At 39.0% G+C, this 20,580-nt stretch overlaps 1 protein-coding gene across 1 annotated transcript in view; it reads left to right on the forward strand.

The window, feature by feature from the left end:
* The first annotated feature begins 1,877 nt into the window (after nt 1-1,877).
* The window catches only part of DCHS2 (dachsous cadherin-related 2), a 146,314-nt gene continuing 127,611 nt past the window's right edge, over nt 1,878-20,580 (forward strand). The window contains 4 exon segments of the mRNA XM_081813108.1: nt 1,878-1,940; nt 2,072-2,210; nt 18,623-18,677; nt 18,679-18,766. Of these exon segments, the coding sequence (XP_081669234.1) occupies nt 1,878-1,940; nt 2,072-2,210; nt 18,623-18,677; nt 18,679-18,766 (345 nt within the window).

The following is a 20,580-nucleotide window of genomic DNA, read 5'->3' on the forward strand; positions in this document are numbered from 1 at the left end:
TCTATTTTTAATTTTTTCAGGAATCTCCGTACTGTTTTCTGCAGTGGCTGCACCAGTTTGCACTCCCTGGATGTGGGTGAATTCTCAATTCCAAATTGTTTTAAAAGAAGCATTCACTTGTTCAAATATTAAATTGACTGGATAACCTACTGCATATCAAGTGTCTGTAAGATTTTAATTTTGCATAAACTATAGAAGAGGAAGACTTTCTCAGTGAGAGAGCCGTAGTCATTGAGTTTGGGTCTAAAGTGATGTCTTTGCACTCCAAGAGAACATTTCCTTCTCTTCCTTCTTTTTGGGATTCCAGCCCTCAATTCAGCAGTAAGCCAGTAGTAAGCCAGGCAGGGAATTGAGGGCGTCAGTCAGACTGAGGAGGGGAGTACCAGGGAGGCTCACCTCCAGGAGGGGCTGAAGTCTGTGATGGTAGAGCATTGGTTTGTTTCCAGAGGAAGTAAGAAATCTGACTTGGCATTGCACATTCACAAAGATGTTTCTTTAGGGCTTGCTGTGGTTTCTCTTTATTTCTGATGTTGACAAGACAGGATTCATTTAGAGAAAAGAGCTTCATGATTCACATGTAGCTAGTGTGTGTGTGTGTTACGGTTTTTAGGAACTGAATTTGCCTTATAACTCTTAAATCTTTCTTTTTAACTTTAGGCTAGTTTAAAAAATAAGTTACGTACAAAAATAATGATGACCTATTTTAGGAAAGAGCAGTATATTTAATTTTCCCTGCTCAACATATATGAATTATAGATTGATCTGTGAAAGTTCCTCCAGAACTGTTAACCTTCTTGGATAGACTTTCAGTGTTAGTCTTGTTAAATTTGTTCATTAAACATAATTTCGGCGCCATCATAACATTTCAATTGGAGTAATCACTGGGTAGCAAATGAGATATTATTAATGTGATTTTAAAATGACACAGCTGAATGTATTTCACACATGAAAGAAGTGTTTTACATTTGTATTTTTACCCCTAAGATCCTGGAACCTAGGTACTTGAGAAATTACACGTAAGACGACACTCGTGTTAACTTTCTCATTTTCTAACTTGCTTCCCAAGATGAATTCCATATCGAACACACATGGAGATGAAAGGCGCTGTTGGGAGAACCAGAGGGACTGCTCGTGGAATGGGTGGTCTGAGGGTGAGAGACGGACTGTGCCTGGGGTGAGTCAGAGCAGAAGTAGGCAGGGTCCGGTTTCAGAAACTCTAGGTTTTAGAAGGAGATGGGGGAGGAAGGAGGTCAGGAAAGAGGGCAGCATGTGGGATGTAGTCATGGGAATGCACGGAGACAGGCTTTTGCCTTGTCGCACCAACAGGAAATGGTTCCCCTGGCACTGCTGTGGTGCTTCCAGTTAAGCAGGCTTTCTAAGCGTTGGTACAGCTGGACTTCTTCCAGACCCTTGAGAAAAGAAGCCCTGGACAAAAGACCAGGGGCAAAGAGACTCAAGGTTGTGTGGAGGAGGATCTCACTGACGTAGTCAGGCATTGTCAGCGCGTGTGCTCTGAGTGTCCGAGGGAGAGCAACCAGGACCTCTTTGGCTTGGTAGACGGGATGACTGCTCTAAAGCATGTGGAAGGGCAGAGCATTCCTGGGACAGTTTAAGTCCCTAACCAATTGTTAATAAGCAGGAGAGAAAGGTTCTCTATGTATATTTAGTTTGAGATGTCTCCTTGGCCAGGGTCTATGCTAGAGTCATTGGTAGTTCAGTTACCACATAACCTCTGCTATACCACACACCTGTGAAGCCTCTGAGATGTGCTCTTGGTGAAGCAGAATGGGGTTGACATAAAAAAAAGAGGAAAACGAGTGGCTTTCTGGCAGGAAACCAGGTTTGAGACATTTGTTGAATGAGAAATTAAGGTAGATATGAATCTGCCTCCTACAGCAAGATCTGTAATAAGTGAGAAAGTTCCCATGATGGGCAAGGAGGTAAAGAGCTCTCAATTCCAAGCAAAAGGCCCTGAAAGCTGAGAATTTGGACATTTTAGTGTGTGTCCTGTACTCCCCCACATGGTCATAAAGGAGATTTCCGCAACCACTTATTCTCTGGCTTATTGCAGACCCCTGATATATGTGGAACAGTCTCAGAACTGCCTAGGACTTTGGGAGTGTGGACATCTCCATATTTCTGGCAGTATTTGGTGTCTGGCTGCATCCATGGGAAAGGATTAAGGGACCTAGCATCTTTCTTCTTCTCTGGTGAGAGATGCAGACCCCAGAGGAGGAGGAGACTGGAACCTGATGCTGACTGTTCTTTTTCCAAGACAGACACATACCCTAGCTTCAAAATTTGTTAGAAGAAGTTTTGGCATATACGGTCATGTGCAGTAGAGAAATTGGTAATGTTGCCCAACATAATAGCAGCAGAAGAAAGGAAAGTGAGATCTTTGCTGTAAGACAAGAGATTCGCTTACCACAAGTTACTTTTTTTTTAAGATTTTATTTATTTATTTGAGAGAGAGAGAGAGAGTGTGTGCGCACGAGTTGGGGGAAGGGCAGAGGGGTAGGGAGAAGCAGGCTCCCTCATTGCAGGGCCAATCCCAAGTGAATGCAGACGCTTAACCAACCAACTGAGCCATCCAGGCGCCCCACCACAAGTGAATTTAACACAGGATCCCTCTGAGAGAAAACTATGTAACCGATTTGTCAGGTGTTAAAGAATAGGCAGAGGTGACACAGAGAATCCCGAGTTTACCCAGGGTTAGGAGATATTGGGGTTCCATCACAGAGTGGGTAGACCTCACTGAACAACTTGGGTGCTCTTCAGAGATCACAGAAACGCCATACCCTACAAGGACCATTCCCTCAAATAATGCCAAATAACCCTAAGAACAAAATGCCAATTCTTTAAAAGAAAACAAAGTATTTTAGGCTCTTTACTGTGTGTCACACACAATACTAGTGTACAATAAAAAACCTTACCAAGCATATGAAGAACTAGGAAAATGTGACCCAGAGAAATAGACCTCAAAATTACCCAGAGGTTAGATTTAGCAGACAAGGACTTTAAAGCAGCTTCTATAAATATGATCAAGGACTTAAAAGAAAGGATGGTCCTAGTGAGGAAACAAATGGGGATGTCAGAAAAAAAACCAAAACTATAAAAATAATCTAAATGGGAACTCTAGAAATGAAAAAGAGAATATCTGAAATAAAAAGTCCAATCTAAAGAATAGTAAAAAAAAAAAATGTTTTTTAAATGAACAGAGCCTTAGTGACCTTCAGAACAATATAATCTGTTATACACATAATTGGAGTTCCTGAGGGAGAATAGAGTGAATGGAGCAACATCTAAAATGTATATTTGAAGAAATAGGGGCAGATTCCCAGATTTGGAGAAAAATATCAATGTGCATATCTAAGAACACCACAAATCAGCAAAATAGGCTAAGTAAAAAGAGAAATACACTTAGACACATCATCATCAAACTACCAAAGACTAAAGGTAAAGAGACAGTTCTGAAAGTGGCTAGAGTTGGGGTTGGGGGCACATATTATGCACTAAGGGAGAACAGATTAAAAGATAAGCAGCAGAGCTGATGTGGCTTTGTCTTTTCAGATGAGGTAGATAGAAACTATTACCACAGGTAAAGGATGACATTTCATAATGGTAGAAGGGCAATCAATCATGAAGATGTAATCCTCCTAACGTGCATGCATCTAATAGCAGTTCTACAATACCTGAGGCAAAATCTGACAGAACTAAAAGGAGAAATAATAAAATATACAAGTTGGAGATTTTAACAGCCCTACTCCATAATTGATGGGTCAAGTAGACGAACCAAAACCAAACCAAAAAAAAGCATATAAACAACTGTCTCCTCCACTTGACATGGTTGGCATTTATAGAATCCTGTATCTAACAGTTGCAGAACACATATTGTTCTCAAGTACACATGGAATGTTCAACATCATAGATCATATTCTGGGCCATAAAAAAGTCTCCATACATTTAAAAGATTGAAATCACAGAGACTATGTCTTCTGACCACAATGAAATGTAGGAATCAATAACTATAGGATTTTTAGGACCAAAAAAAAAAAAAGCCCCAAATATTTAAAAATTAAGAAATACTCTTTTAAATAATCCATGGGTCAATAAAGAAATTGAAAAGGAAATTAGAAAATATTTTGAACTGAACAATGAATATACAACAATAAAATTTGTGGGATGCAGTTAAAGCAGTTAGTAGAGGGAAATATATTGTTTTATATACTTATAAAAGAAGAAAGGTATAAGATAGAGTGAAGTAGTAAATAGAAGGAGGGAATTATAAAGAGAAAGTAGAATTCTATAAACTAGAACATAAATATTAAAAATAATTACATATGGAAATTTGTTGAAAAGATTAGTAAAATTGATTAGTCCCTAGTAAGAATAATCAAGAAAAAAAGAGAAAAAATGAATTACCAATAGTAGGAATGAAAATAAGGATATTATTACAGATCCTACATATGTTAAAAGGATATTGTGTAGAACTCCATGTGAATAAATTTGATAACTTATATAAAATAGGCAAATATTCGACTTTACAAAACTGACACAAAAAGAAATAAAAAATCTCAGTAGCTCTGTATCTACTTAAGAAATAAGAATTTATAGGGGCACTGGGATAGCTCAGTGGGTTAAGCATCTGACTCTTGATTTCAGCTCAAGTCATGATCTCAGGGTTGTGAGATCGAGCCCCACATTGGCTCTTCACTCAGCCAGAGTCTATTTGAGATTCCCTCTCTCTCTCCCTCTGCCCCTCCCCTGCCAAATAAATATAAATAAATAAATAAAATCTTTTTAAAAAAAAGAAATAAAATTTATAATAACTACCCACTTCCCTCCCTCAAAATAAAATATCTCCAGGCTCAGATGCTATTATGGGTGAATTCTATTAAACATTCAAAAGGATTAATACCAATCTCACATAAACTCAGAAAATAGAAAGTAAGAGAATGTTTTCCAACATGTAGTGTGGGTCCAGGATAATCCTGACATGAGAACCAAGACATTGTACCAAAATCAAGATATAAGTAAACAAAATTATAACCAGTATCTTCCAGAACATAGATGCAAAACTCAACAGAATACTAGAAAATCAAATCCAGTGATGTATGACTAGGATAATAAAACCAAATGGGGCTTATCCTAAGAATGCAAGTTTGTTCAACATTTGAAAACCAGTTTAAATTAGCCATATTAACAGAAAAAAAATGAGAAATTTGTATGGCTACCTCAATAAGTACAGAAAACATATTTGACAAAATTCAACACTTATTCAAGATTTTTTAAAATTGCTATCAACAAACTGAAAATAGGACCTTGTAAAGGGCATCTACAAAAAAATTTATAGCTAACTTTATACTTACTGGTGAAAGACTGAATGCTTTACCCTGAAGATCAGCAAAAAGGCAAGAATGTTAATTTTCACCACTCTATTCAATATTGTACTATGAAAGTGCTTACCAGAAGAGAAGTCATGAAAAAGAAATAAAAGACAAAAGTAGGAAAGAATGAAGTGAAAAAGTCTTTATTCAGAGGTGATATGATTATTTATGTAGAAAATTCTAAGAATTTACTAATAAGAAACTAATAAGTTACTAATAAGTAAACTCTACAATTTACTAATAAGTGAATTTAGTAAGTTCCCAGGATATAAGATTAATATATAAAAACCAACTGGTTTTCTATATATTTGTAGTAAAAAATAAATGAAATTTAAAAAATTCAGTATTTAAGTAGCATCGAAAATAGTATAAAAGATATGTAGGATCTGAACACTGAAAACTACAAAACTTTGCTGAAAGAAAATAAAAAGGTAAATAAATAGAGAAACTCTTAATGATTAGTATACTTAATACTTTTAAGATGTCACTTCTTTCCAGATTGATGTATAGTTTTCTCAGTCCCAATCAACATTCCAAAAAGCTTATTTGATAAAAGCTGCAAGTTGAGTCTAAACTCTTTATAGTAATACAGAGGCTCCTGGGTGGCTCAGTTGATTAAGCAACAGAATCTTGATTTTGGCTGAGGGCTCAGGTCCTAATCTCAGGGTTGTGGGATGGAGCCCTACATCCCGCACTGTGCCTTCAGGCTCCACGCTCAGCAGGGAGTTTGCTTGAGGTCCATTCCCTCTGCCCCTCCCCTCTCCCTGCTCGCATGTGCACGCTCTCTCTAAAATAAATAAATAAATAAATAAATAAATAAATAAATAAATAAATAAATAAAATAAATCTTAAAACAACTCTGTATAGTAATAAAAATGATCTAAAATAGCTCAACGTTTTCGAAAGATAAATTTTTTAAGTTGAGAGACATCAAAATAATAAATAAACAAACAAATAAAAGTTGAGAGACTTGCCCTGATTTAAGACTTTGCATAAAGCTATGGTAATCAAGAGAGCGCAGTATTGGCATAAAGACAGACAAATAAATTGGTGGAACAGAATTAGAGTGCAGAAAGAGATCCTCACAATTTATTTTTGACAAAAGTACCAAGGCAATTCAATCGTGAAAGGAAAAGTCTTTTCAATAAATTATTGTGGAATGATTGGATATCTCTAAGGAGAAAAAGCTTGACCACAGTCTCATACTATACACAAAAATCAACTTGAAATTTCTCATAGACCTAAATTTAAAAGCCAAAACTTGAAAAATTCTAGAAGAAAACACAGGAGCATATTTTTGTACTCTTGAAGTAGGAGAAGATTTCTTGGAGGTGACACTATCTCAAACCATAAATGAAATAAAAATTGGTAAAACTGAACTGCATAAAAATTGGATAGTTCTGCTCATCAAAAGATACCACTAAGAAAACAAAAAAGTAAGCTACATATTGGCAGAATATGTTTGCTATATTGCTATAATCAATAATAAAATATCAAACAAGTCTACAAAAATGGGTAAAATACTTGAGATGACACTTCACACACAAAAAAAACATCTAGGAATGTCTAATAAGTCCATGAAAAGAGTGTTCATCATCATTAATCATCAGGGAAATGAGAATTAAAATCATGATGTAGGGGCGCCTGGGTGGCTCTGTCGTTAAGCGTCTGCCTTCGGCTCAGGTTATGATCTCAGGGTCCTGGGATCGAGCCCCACATCGGGCTCCTTGCTCTGCGGGGAGCCTGCTTCTACTTCTCCCTCTGCCTGCCACTCCCCCTGTTTGTGCTCTTTCTCTCTCTCTGACAAATAAATAAATAAAATCTTTAAAAAATAATAAATTAAAAAAATAAAATCATGATATACTACTTTACATCCATTAGAATGGATAAAATTAAAAAGTATAAGAACATCAGTGTTGATAAGGATGTTGGGCAGCTGGAGCTTTCACATGTTGCTGGCAAAATACTTGGGGAGAAATGTTTGGTAGTTTCTCATGAAGTTAAATTATACACCTGCCTCCTGACCCTGCAATTCCACGCCTAGATTTTTACCCAGGAAAAATGACAACATATGTCTACAGAAAGACACGCATAAGAATGTTCATAGCAGCTTCATTTATAATAGCCCCAAACTGGAAACAACAGAAATGTTCATGGTGAATGGAAAAATCAGTTGTGCTATGTAGATTTAATATAATAGTACCCAGCAGTAAAAATGAATGATGCATTAACACATGAAACACCATGGATGAATCTCAAAGTCCTAATGTAGAACGAAAGAAACCAGACACAAAAAATCACACATATGATTTGATTTATGTGAAATTAACAAACTAGCAAAATTAATCTATGTCAATAGAAATTACATGGTTGCATACTGGGGTGGACAATGAATGGGTGGAGGAATAAGGAAACTTCCTGGGGTGATTGAAATGCTCTGTATTTTGATTTGTATGATGGTTACACAGATATATTTATATATTACATATTATGTTTTATATGTTATAAATATATACACATCCAAACTCATCTCACTATACCTTAGGATCAACGCATACCACTAAATATAAATTTCATGGTAATAAAAAAGTGAGGGGAAAAACTTAAGGTAAGACAGTGGACTTCTTCATTTCATTTTCTGGATCTGCATGCATGGATGGGGGTGAACAGAGAACAATATGGAGATAGGGCAAAGAAAGAGGTGACTGTGAGTGCAACATAGCATTGGAGAGAGGAAGGGATTTACTAGCTATCATGAGTGTGAAGCCTGGGGGAAAGGCAAAGATGTGTAGGAAGGCTATTTAGGGAGATTTGTTTGCAGCAGTGTGAAGACTCATCATCTCTTCAAGAAAACCTGAAGAGCTCCATTATTCTTGGCTCTCAGGGTAGATTCTTGTTGTTTTGTAATGTCACCATACTGAGACAGGGCATTGGTGAGGGTTTTAGAGAGCAGGCCCGCACATTTTCAACTCTCTTGTTGAACCACCAGACCACAGGAGGCTCTGCTAGGAGGTGGGTACTGAGGAGTGCATCATGCATATCTGGATTCCTGCATGAGACGGGCCATCCAAGGAAGTTCTCCAGGGGTCCTTATGTCATCAGACAATAAGGGCCAGACCTGCTAATCTAGTTAGTTTAAAAGGAAATGTCACTTGTGGGTTTTTTTTTTTTTTTTTAAGATTTTATTTATTCATTTGAGACACAGAGACACACAGAGAGAGAGAGAGCATGAGCAGTGGGAGAGGTAGAGGGAGAGGGAGAGGGAGAAGCAGACTCCCCGCCGAGCCAGGAGCCCGACGTGGGGCTCAATCCCAGGACTCTGGGACCATGACCTGAGCTGAAGGCAGACGCTTAACTATCTGAGCCACATAGGTGCCCCATTTGTGTTTTTATAAATGAAAAATCCTGGTGATTTCTTCATGGGTTGCTTGTACAGAGTGAAGCATCGTGTGGATTTATGCTCTCTTGCAACTTGTTCATGGCAGTTTGGAATTCCCTCTCTATTTCTTTGTTCCCAGGGGGGACCCCTAGGTTTCCCTAACTGTTGTGCCACAGCTTGGAGCTATGGAACCTCAGCAGAACATTCTGGACACAGCTGGAATTTACTTTGTTTACTGCTCAGCCACTAAAGACTTGCATTTAGTTATGGACTGAGTTTGGTGTAGGAATCCCTTTGCCACCAACTCCCTCTGCTGCCTGGAATTTGCACTCAACCCTCTTCCCCAACCAGTATGATTGTTATCTCCTTGGAATAGAAAGATAGCAACCCCAAACTAAAACAACATGTTTATGAGGAAGCTCAATAAAATTTAGTTATTATTCCCAGCTCCCATTTTCCTGCCCACCTTCCTTCTGTTGTCCCACTTTGTGACTCAGTAGTCTTTAACCACCGTGTACCCCCCACCGCCACCGCCCCAGTATATCATTGTAGGGCTCAGCAATAAGGCATGTCTCAAAAATTGTTTTTTTTTTCCTAAATGCAGAGTGCTTAAAAATATATTTCTATAAAATATTTCTAACTATTAACAGATTTGTGCTCACTAGTTTTTCATATTTCTTGGCAGATTTTAATGGTAAAATCTTGCATGCCATCTGATTTGAGGAAAGGATTAAGAGCAAAGGGGGAAGGGTGGGTAGGTAAAAGTTGAATTATTCTTAACAGTTCTGGGAATGATACCATATTTTAAAATCAATCCAGAATGGAAAATGGAAGTTGCTTTCAGGCATGGCAGTCTAACATTTGCAGCTCAGTTTCTGTTTCCAGTTCTCCCAGAAGACAGATATAATGAAATGTTCCATGAAACTCCAAATCTCCTCTTAAGATGATGTTTTTGGAGGCATGGAAAAAACCCACAAACACTGAGGGCTTATGCTGATAAAGGGGAAAGCGAGTCTGTTTCCTATTCCCCTTGGACCTAGTGGGAAGGAGATGGGAATGGAGAGGGGGGTCCTAACTAAGAATTTGATGATGTTAAAGGAAAAAATATCCTGTTAAAGCCTTTGCCAATGTTTTGCTCCAAGCGGTACAGACCTGTAATGAATTGCCTCTATTAAATATAGATCTTCCTGGACTTATGGGGTTCCATCCCAATAAACTCATTGCAAGTTAAAAATGCATTTAATACACCTAACCTCTGAATATCCTAGCTGAGCCTCGCTGACCTTGAACATGCTCAGAACACTTACATTAGCATACAGTTGGGAAAATCATCCAACACAAAGCCTGTTTTATACACAGTGTTGTATAAATCTCATGTAATTGAATACTGTACTGAAAGTGACAAACAGAATGATGGGGTGGGTACAGAATAGTGGGAAGCGTATTGGCTGTTTACCCTCGTGATGGCGTGTCTGACTGGGAGCGGCCCCTGCCTGGCATCATGAGAAACTGTCATTCCACGATCACTAGGCCAGGATAAGATCGAAATTCCAAATTCGAAGTATGGTTTCTACTGAGCGTGTTTGCTTCTGTACCATGTAAAGTTGAAAAATCATTAAGTTGAACCATCTGAAGTTGGGGACCATCTGGAGAATACCTTAATAAGTTTGGGTATGCATATCTAGACGCAGGCCTTAGTTTTGAATAGGAATGGAGGGGACACCTGGGTCACTCAGTCGGTTGGGCACCTGCCTTTGGCTCAGGTCATGATCCCAGGGTCCTGGAATCAAGTTCTGCTTCAGGCTTCTTGCTCAGCGGGGAGCCTGCTTCTCCCTCTGCCTGCTGCTCCCCCTGCTTGTGCACTCTCTCGTTCTCTCTGACAAATAATTAATAGGAATGGGGAATTAAACATCTTCAAACAGGCTTTAGTGATTAGGGCTGGCAGTCAGTCTGGGGGTTTCGTACTTGGGGATTTACTGGAATGAGAATGACTGGGGGTGGCATCATCATGGGGATATCCTTATAAGGATTGGTATCCAGTAAGGCTTATTTTCCAAATTATTCAAGAACTGTGCAAGTTATTCTATATCATAAGCACAGCATTTGAGACATGCCTTATTGCCGAGCCCTATGATGATGTCTTGGGGTGAGGGGTTGAGAACTACTGAGTCACACAGTGTGACAACAGAAGGGCTGGAGGCAGAATTGGGTAAAGATAGGAGGGTGAGCAGGAAAATGAGAGCTGGGAATAATAATAACTAAGTTTTGTTGAGTGCTAATTACATGTCAGGCCTTGGGCACTTTCTGCACATTATTTCATTGAATCCTCACCTTTACCCTGGGAAGTGGCTGCTACTCCCATTGGACAGAGTTAGTAAATGGTGGACCAGAAGTCAAGCTCCTATTTAGTGCCCCAATTCTTTAGGGTACAGAGAAAATTTATCATATGTAATGCTTTATTTGAATGAAATTAAAATCAAATCAACAGATATCCATTGATCATAGTATAAGGCCTTGTGGAGACATAGATTTTGGATTATTCAGCCTTAAAACAGGAGAGCCTGCATTTGCAACAACATGGATGAACCTGGAGGACATTATGCTAAGTGAAATAAACCAGTCACAGAAAAAAAAATACCCTATGATCTCACTTATATGTGGAATCTAAAAAAGGTTGCATATATAGGAACAGAGAGTAGAACAGTGGGTTACCAAGGGGCACAGAGGTGGGGGGAATGGGGAGGTGTTGGTCAAAGGGTACAAAGTTTCATTTATATGGGATGAATACATTCCAAAGATCTAATGTACAGCATGGTGACAATAGTTAATAATACTATATTGTATACTGGAAATTGTGTATGGGTAAGAGTAGATATCAGGTGCTCTCATCACACACACACACACAACACACGCACACACACAAAGGTAACTATATGAGGAGATGGGTATGTTAATTACTTGACTGTAGGAATCATTTCACAATGTGTATGTATATCAAAACGTCACGCTGCCACCTTAAATATATACAATTTTATTTTTAAAATTAAGTTAAATTTTAAAAAAGATAGAAGGTAAACATGTATCAGATGGGACTTCTCCCCTTCCCTAAAAGCAAAGACAAATACCAAAGCATATCTACTTTCTATACCCTTCCCTTTCCCTTTCTCCTTTTCCAGTCTGTTCTTAGACCATTCAGCAACCCCTCCTTTCCTATTTTCAGATGCTCTTCTTACTAGCTGCATTCCTCTTGCAGGGTTTCACTCTGTCCAGCACAGAGATAAGCAGCTAGACTGAGATGATGGGCCAGATTTTCATTATTCATTATTTTGCAAATGAAGGAGAGGGGAAAATGACTTCTCAGCCTTTCCCTCATTTCTTCATTTTGGGAAGCTGTTGCTGTGAAAGCAGCATACAGAATATATAGAATTCATTGGCAAAGGTGAGACCGGGGGCTCAGGAAATTTTTTTTCACATTTCTCAGGTTGTTTTACTGTCTGAGGAGACCTCTTATAGAAAGTAAATGCTTGGTCTGTCCTCGAGAGAATTAACCGAGGGATGGGGAGAATTCAGACCCGTAGGCACAGTCAGGCTTCAAGAGAAGGCAGAAGAGTGCCCATTAAGAGGACAGTTGTCTAAAACCCAAAAGGCACAGTATCTGATTAAAGCGTTGCCACAGGGCACCTGAGTGGCTCAGGTGGTTAAGCGTCTGCCTTCGGGTCAGGTCATGATCCCAGAGTCCTGGGATCAAGTCCCGCATCGGGCTCCCTGCTCAGCAGGGAATCTGCTTCTCCCTCTACTCCTCCCCCCTGCTCATGATCTCTCTCTCTCAAATAAATAAAATCTTAAAAAAAAAAAAATAAAGCGTTGCCACAGTTTTGTGAAAAAGCAGGTTGTATTTGGTAAGAAGCTGAGGAAGTATAAATGAACTGTTTTTATTTTATATGATGCAATATTTTATTTAAATGGAGCCCATGTCCTAAATTGAGCCACTTTCAGGAATACGAATGAGCTCTCTTATTGAATATAGAACAGGTGTTCTAGACCTAGACAACCTTAATTTCAAACTTCTGGCTTAATTTATGAAAGCAGTTGGGAACAGACATAGAGCAAATAACCAGTCAGTAAGTCCTAGCCCAAACTATATATGTGATGGAATATGATTTGACAAATGTGTTGCTTACTTTCTTTGCCTAATAAATGTTCATTCAGATAACCTTTTATGTCCTTTACCTATCTCAGCTCTTATGACTTTCTAGTATCATTAAAGTACATATTTAACTGCATGTTCTACTTCATAGGGCAATATCCTTGTCTACTCTTGGTTTATATTGCCTGCCTCCATGCCTTCTCCACTCCACACAGACATGGGGTAGATAGCATGATTCTTACTTTTTGTTCAGGCTGTTTATTTCACTGAGGTTGTCTTCCTCTTCTCTTAGGCTATTCAGTTCTTCGAGATCTTGTTTAAAGAAGTGATGAGAGGAAGGTTTAAGACATACAAATAAATCAAATAGGGAATGGTCAGTATTATAAGAATGGAACAGGTAAGTGGCTATGGGAATTCAGTGCAAGGGAAGACTACTTCAGCTGAGCGCATCAAGGAAGGCTTCTTGGAAGAGGTAGCAATTGCATTGGGCCTTCACAATCAGATAAATGAATGAATGAAGAGTAGGATTGATCATATTAAAGTGGAGGGGGAAGAAATTCCATGCAGAAAGGACACTGTGAGGCAAAGCCTGGAGCAAGGAGTGTGTAGAACACTGGATTGTGCATCTTGATGGAATACAGGCATTACAAGTGAAATAAAAGAAAAGAGGTTGTAAAGGTGGGTTGGGGACACCATGGAAACTGAATGTAAAGTGTTGGCACTGCGGGCTCAATCAGCTCTTTTCTCTTTTTGAATTTGGAGGCAATAAGAGATGGCAGTAGTCAACATATTGTCATTATAATGTCTTCACTGTTACTTTTAAAGCTGATTAGAGAATGCACTTCTAGACCAGTGGCCAAGTGGGCTCACTAATACCTCACCCCTGGATTCAACAGAGTTACCAAATAGGCATGGGAAACTTTGGGCAACTGAAGACCTATCTTGCACAGTCAGGCCCCTTACCATGGGTCAGACAGCAGGGATTATTCCTTTTCCTTCCTTCCCTCCCTCCCTCCCTCCCCTCCTGACTATCTGTTATGCGCCAGGTACTCTTCTACATGCTGAGGATAAAGATTTAACAGACAGACATAGAACCTGTACCTGAGAGAGAATTCCAGTATTCCTAAAATAGACCAAATCTGAAAAGAAAATCCCACAGAGACCTCAGCTGATGTGTTCAATTTCTTCTCCTCAACTCAGGAGGCTGTGTAACCACAAAAATGACAAATGTTCACCTCACCCAATTTTCTAAGCTATAAAATGGTAATGAGAATTCTTCCCTTGAATAACTCCTCGATTTTTAAGTCAAATGAAAGCACGTTGAAATGTTAGCGTACTCTTCACACATAAACAAACGTTTAGTTAATAAACTTTAGTGTTTTCAGCTTATGTGCTCTTTCTTCTTTTTTTCTTAGCAACTCTTATTACTATAATTACTCTTTGTCCTCTGATTCATTCTTTAACTTTCATTCTTACCTTGCCTGCTTTTCTCCACTAAGAATATTTGAATACTTTGCAAGACAAGCCACCCCAGAATTGCTTTCTGCAATAGTCCTGTAAGTACTCTGCCTTGGAAAGAAAGTTTGCTTGTGGTTTGGGAATGCTTTAACTCATTATTTAAATTTGAGAAACTTCTGAGTGTACCGATAACACTTGGTCAATGAGAAAAAAATGTTTTTATTAGAACAGGGGCTTCACTGAGTGCCTATGCTGGACCAAGCACCATGCTGGGCAGTGGGGAGTGACAGTGAACAACGTAGAAATGGTCCCTCTCCTTGCAGAGTGTTTGGTGTGTGAGGGAAGACAGACCACAACGGCGATGGAATAATCCAGAGGGCCATGAGGATACATGGGAAACATCAGCAGGTGCATATTATGTTAGCAAAAATGTTCATCAGATTTTCAAAGTGACTGTACAAGGCAGTGTTACGGATCTTTATATTTAGGGGCACCTGGGTGGCTCAGTCAGTTAAGCATCTGACTCTTGGTTTTGGCTCAGGTCATCTCAGGGTCATGAGATGAGCTCTGCATCGGACTCCATGCTTAGTGGGGAGTCTGCTGGTGATTCTCTCTCTCCCTCTGCACCTCCCCCGCACTTGAGCGCTCTCTCTCTTTCTCTCAAATAAATAATCTTTAAAAAATAATCTTTGTATTTAAATAAACGGATTATGAACACAGTGTGGAAAGAATATGTGGTACTCAGGGTGCTTATTGGTGTCATAAAATAATTCTTAATAATACAGCTTTTTTTTTTTAACTGCTTACCATTGTAGTTGCTAAGCATTGTGCTAGGAGCTTTATATACATTATCTCACTTAAAACTCATTGATCGTCTGCCTTCGGCTCAGGTCATGATCCCGGGGTCCTGGGATCGAGCCCCGCATCGGGCTCCCTGCTCCACAGGAAGCCTGCTTCTCCCTCTCCTACTCCCCCTGCTTGTGTTCCCTCTCTTGCTGTGTCTCTCTGTCAAATAAATAAATAAAATCTTTTAAATAAATAAATAAATAAATAAATAAATAAATAAATAAATAAAATATGAGGTCAGTTGTTTCTCCCAGGCCCAAGTGTTTATTGGAACATCGTGGGATGAGTTGAACAGCCATGTGAGTGGAACTCTCCTCAACTTGTAAGAGACTCTAATTTGCAAGGAGGAGGCTGTGCACTTAAATCATTTTAGGTGCATGTTTAGAGTGGTCTTTTGGCTTCTTCTGGCCTCTCTCTCTTAAGTTTGCATTTCTCTGTCAGTTAATCAGTCATATAACTGTTATGCTGATAACATCTTACTAAGTTAATGTATTTTGTACTCTACCTAATTAAAAAAATAATAGGAAGCTACTAACAAAACTACATGAGGTTCAGAGAGATAAAATTAAGGAAATCAGGGCAAAGGGAACACAAAGTGGCATAGTAAGCCAAAGCCAGGCAGAATTTAGTACATGGAAGGAAAGTGGGCAAGATCACGCACATGCATTAAAGCTGGTGCAATTCCCCATAGTGACCAGGATTCATGTAGTCCCCGAGCTAGAATCATCCTGGCTGCTCAGGAGAAGCGTTGACTTTCCCGGAACTAAAGCCTGGGGAATTTTTTCCCTGTCGGTCTTTATAGAGGGAACACTGATATGTGTAGGAAATTTCCCAGAACAGTGTGCTTAGGGAAGATGCATTCCTGTAACAGTGACTGCACCAGGGCAGGGAGGTGGAGCCCTGCAGCCCAGGCTTCTGTTTGATCTCTGTGTATTGCCTTCTCTTTTCCTCTTGCCAACTGTGATTATGATGCTTTTGCAGGTGTAAAAACAGCCGTTAACTGTGTTCGAGTAACTCATGGGTCATTCTGGAACTCACAGCCCTAAGTTTAGACTGTGGACTTCCTCACATTGCCTTCCTACCATTTGGCTTTTCATTAGGAGTTTCAAACCCGTGGGTGCCTCTGGAGTGTAGAGTGCACCTGTTTGTGTTTGTAGCTGAGAATGCTCCCTTCTACCGGGAAGACCTTCTGGGTGCATAAAGTTAGCGGACCTCTTTGTTGTACAAAACGTGCAGGAGAGGTACAATTAAAAGATAAAAGTCACAGGATTCTAATTTATGATATTCATTCCCAAAAGAGAATGAGATGCTTTCTTTCTTTTTTTTTTTAAGAAGCTAAGAATTTTGGAAATAACATTTCTTAGAAGCACGTATATATTGCACCCACTTGTCTATAACTACTTCCAGAGTGCTATCATCATGAAACAAGATCAATTTTTTTTAAAAAATGAGTCTTTAGAGGATTGATTCTTGAACATAAATAAAAATAAAGTGCAGAAAAAAAAGAAACCAAAAAAGGATGGCTGCAAAAAAATTAAGACGTAGGCATATACTCAGATATATTCTGAAATGGAGAGATACATCTCTCTTCTACATGTGCACTCTGTCCTTCCACTCCCTCATTTAACTAAGCAGCGACTGGCTGAAAGAACGTTTAATGTTGTTAACAGGAACCCTTTAAAAAAAAAAATCTAACAACCAGCTCCCCTTTCTAGACTTTACAGGCCTTGCAGGGTGTCCTTGTGGGGAGAGGGGTGGCCCTTAAAAATCATACAACATAGAAGCTTTATATATAAACCAAAGCATGCTCAGTGGAAAATATTGCTTACAAAACACATCATTTAAAAGTGGACATTTGCCATGGCTTGTGTCCCAAGAGAGAACACCTGTTAGTACTTTGGGGCATGCTCTTCAGATTTTTATTCTCTCCGGAAATAGTAACATTCATGTAACTCTGCACAGTGGTGTTCTATCTTGAGTTAGGAAACTGGCCAAAAGGAAGTGAGCTTTACCTTTCAACAGGTCAGGTGGTACTACGTGGCCCATGGCTTTCACCTGTTGTTCACGTTGAAGTAATACAGGTGATAGCAGGGAAAATCGTATCTGCTCTTCTTCCTCTGCTGGTGAACACACACATGGAACCCCCAAGCATGTAAAGTCCCCTTTGTACTTTAAATTCTTGGATGCAGTGCAATCTTTACGGTATCCAGGGGTTGCGGAGAAACCAGGCAGGGTGCTCATTTGCCCTGTCCTCTGGCCTGGCCTTTGTCTCCATGTGCGTGGGGCCACTCTCCTGGTGAAGCATTACTTTGCCTCAGTCTGTCAATCTTTCTAATTTTTAATCTTCTCCTTCAGCACCTAACTCTTCCCCCAAACCAGGCTCTCATCCTTCTCTGATCCATCCCTTTTTGCTTCTGGAGTGGAGGACGGATCATTCTAGTTTTGAGGTGGAGGGGAGGAAAAAAGACTTCATCCACCTTGGAAAGCTGTGAAATATCCAAGGAATGTTTGGATATCTCTCACGATGAGGGGGGAGGGGTAATGCCCCCCAGCCCACCTACCATGGTATGCTAAAGGAGCCCTGTCTCCCTAGGGTCATTATAAAAGCCCTTCTCTTCCCTTAGCCTGTGAGACTCTAGAGCCAGAAACAAAAAGGGATGACTACATAGATCATTTTTTAAAATTCAAAAGTGAGATCTTACTGCAAATTTTTACAACTTTAATTCTTAAAAATATATTCTGGTTATTTTTGTACGTGGGCACACATGGATCTATCTGCTTTATTCTTTTTAACAAATTAGTGCTAGTCTGCTGTATCACTCCAAAATTAACGAACTCCATTTTAATGGACCTTTTGTATTGTTCCCCCCCCTTTTTTTTTACTGAAAAAATGAGAGTATCTTCAACATTCACTGAACATAATCAACACCTTTCATCTTTTCCAATCTGAAAGGCAAAAATAATATAAAACAATACCAAAAAAAGATCGGGTCAGAGTTTACTTAATTTAATAATTTTTGCAGTATTCTTATAACATGTTACATGGCCTGTATTTATCTCACTTTGTATGTCAGCATTATTCTATAACCTCTGCTTCCAAGCTAAGGGACATAGTCAGTCTACAGCTGTTTTGCGGGGAATTTTTTCTCACACTTAGGAGACAGATTAGAAGTTTTTTGATATGAGCCACAGGATGGGTGGAGATGCCATTTGACTGGAAAAGAGAGAGAGAAGTGACTTGAGGGAGTGGGAAGACATTGAAAGTTGTGTTTTGGCCATTTAAAATTTGAGAGGCCCGTGAAACATGCCTAGTGGGCAGATCATGGAGGTACTTCCATATGTGAGTCTGGAGCGCAAGGAATGGGGGTTCATGCTGGAGAGATGAAGTTGGGGCTGTCCTCTTAGAGGAGATATTTAAAATCTTGAGACTGGATGAAATCACCAAAGCAGGGAATATAGAGAGAGAAGCAGACATTTACTCAGTAGTTTGAAAGTACTGAGGTCTGTGTGTATGAGGCATATATGAAAAAAAATGTCTTTGTGAAATCTTAGAGGTAGGAAGAAGTAATAAAAATAGGGTATCTGCCTTTATAATCCCTGTTTCTTCTATCAAATCTCATATAAGTTTCATATTGGTCAAAGAATTTATGTCTGACCTTCAGGGATATGTTGGTGGAAATGTTTAGCTAAGATCCTCTTATGAATTTGTTCTCCTTTAAGGTTTTATAGTGTTAGACATTGTGAATATCTGCTATAATCATATAGTATTTGTAATATAAGTTAATTTGTGAATACTTAAAATGTTTCTGACTATGTAAGATACCTGTGAAGGTACTATGAAAATATTCAATTGAAGATTGATTTGTTTTTGAAACATTTTCTTTCATTTTATTATAAGCTTTCTGATAAAGAGTAGTATAGAGTATTTGAAAATGATGGTTATAGAATTTATACTGAGATATTATTTATAAAAATAATACAGTGGACAACAGAACATGATAGATGATCAGATGATCAGATAAAACGAGAATTTTACTCTTGTTGCTAATGCTGTTGATACTAGTAATAAACAGTTAAAAAGAGACCTTGAAACTCACGCAGTTAGAAACTGTGAAAATAGGGACGCCTGGGCAGCTCAGTCAGTTAAGTGTCTGCCTTCGGCTCAGGTCATGATCCCGGGGTCCCAGGATCAAGTCCCGAATTGGGCTCCCTGCTCAGCGGGGAGCCTGCTTCTCCCTCTGCCTGCTCCCCATGCTTGTGCGCTCGCTCTCTCTGTCTCTGACAAATAAATAATAAAGAAATTGTGAAAGCAGAAGTCCTGTTTTTCACGTATTATCTGGAAGTAAAAGATTAGGTATATTTTGGGCTGCTTTGTGTGTGTGTGTGAATTATTACTTATGATATTAAAATGAGTTGATTTTTAAATGTTAGTATTGAGTCTACCAATTACTTTGAACTGCTACGAGTATTTCTATCTGTTCTGTTGCCACAAGATTAAGAGTATCCACAGCCTAAATCAGACCACTGAAGTAAGTTAATAAATCAAAGGCAAGGATGATATTAAAGTACCAATCAGTGGATCAGCTGCTGGCATCTTAATATCTATGCCATAATATTAGCTATTTTTTTTTTTTTTAAGTTGAGTGTCTCACCTGTGGAGAAAGATCAGCCCTCATTAAAACAGTGTCGTTGGTGTAGAACAGCTCTGGAAGGAGCACTTCCACGAGCTGTGGGGATGGCTGGTGCTATTCCTCCACTTTTAACTTCCTTTGCTTCCTTTTAACTTAGGTACACTTGGAAGGCTTGGGGTTATAGTTTTGCGGGATTTGAGTGCGTGCGTGCGGTGTTTTATTTACGGTTAAAAGAGTCTTCACGAAAGTGTTACTGGGTCATGTAGAAGATAACATTTTTAGTTTTATTTTTTCCAATGACAAACATTATTAAAATAAACTTTTGTAAAATATAAAGGGCATGGAACAAAAATTTAACTTAGTGAAAGCATTTTGGCTGGGGACTGAACTGAAGTGGCTTAGGTACATTTTTCTTTTTTTTTTTTTTTTAATTTTTTTTATTGTTACATTAATCACCATACATTACATCATTCGTTTTAGATGTAGTGTTCCATGATTCATTGTTTGCGTATAACACCCAGTGCTCCATGCAGAACGTGCCCTCTTTAATACCCATCACCAGGCTAACCCATCCTCCCACCACCCTCCCCTCTAGAACCTCAGTTTGTTTTTCAGAGTCCATAGTCTCTCATGGTTCATCTCCCCCTCCGATTTCCCCCCCTTCGTTCTTCCCCTCCTGCTATCTTCTTCTTTTTTTTTTTTTCTTAACATATATTGCATTATTTGTTTCAG

The sequence above is a fragment of the Leptonychotes weddellii genome, chromosome 2 (assembly GCF_054177405.1).
Source record: "Leptonychotes weddellii isolate Sample4059 chromosome 2, ASM5417740v2, whole genome shotgun sequence".
NCBI classification, from domain to species: domain Eukaryota; kingdom Metazoa; phylum Chordata; class Mammalia; order Carnivora; family Phocidae; genus Leptonychotes; species Leptonychotes weddellii.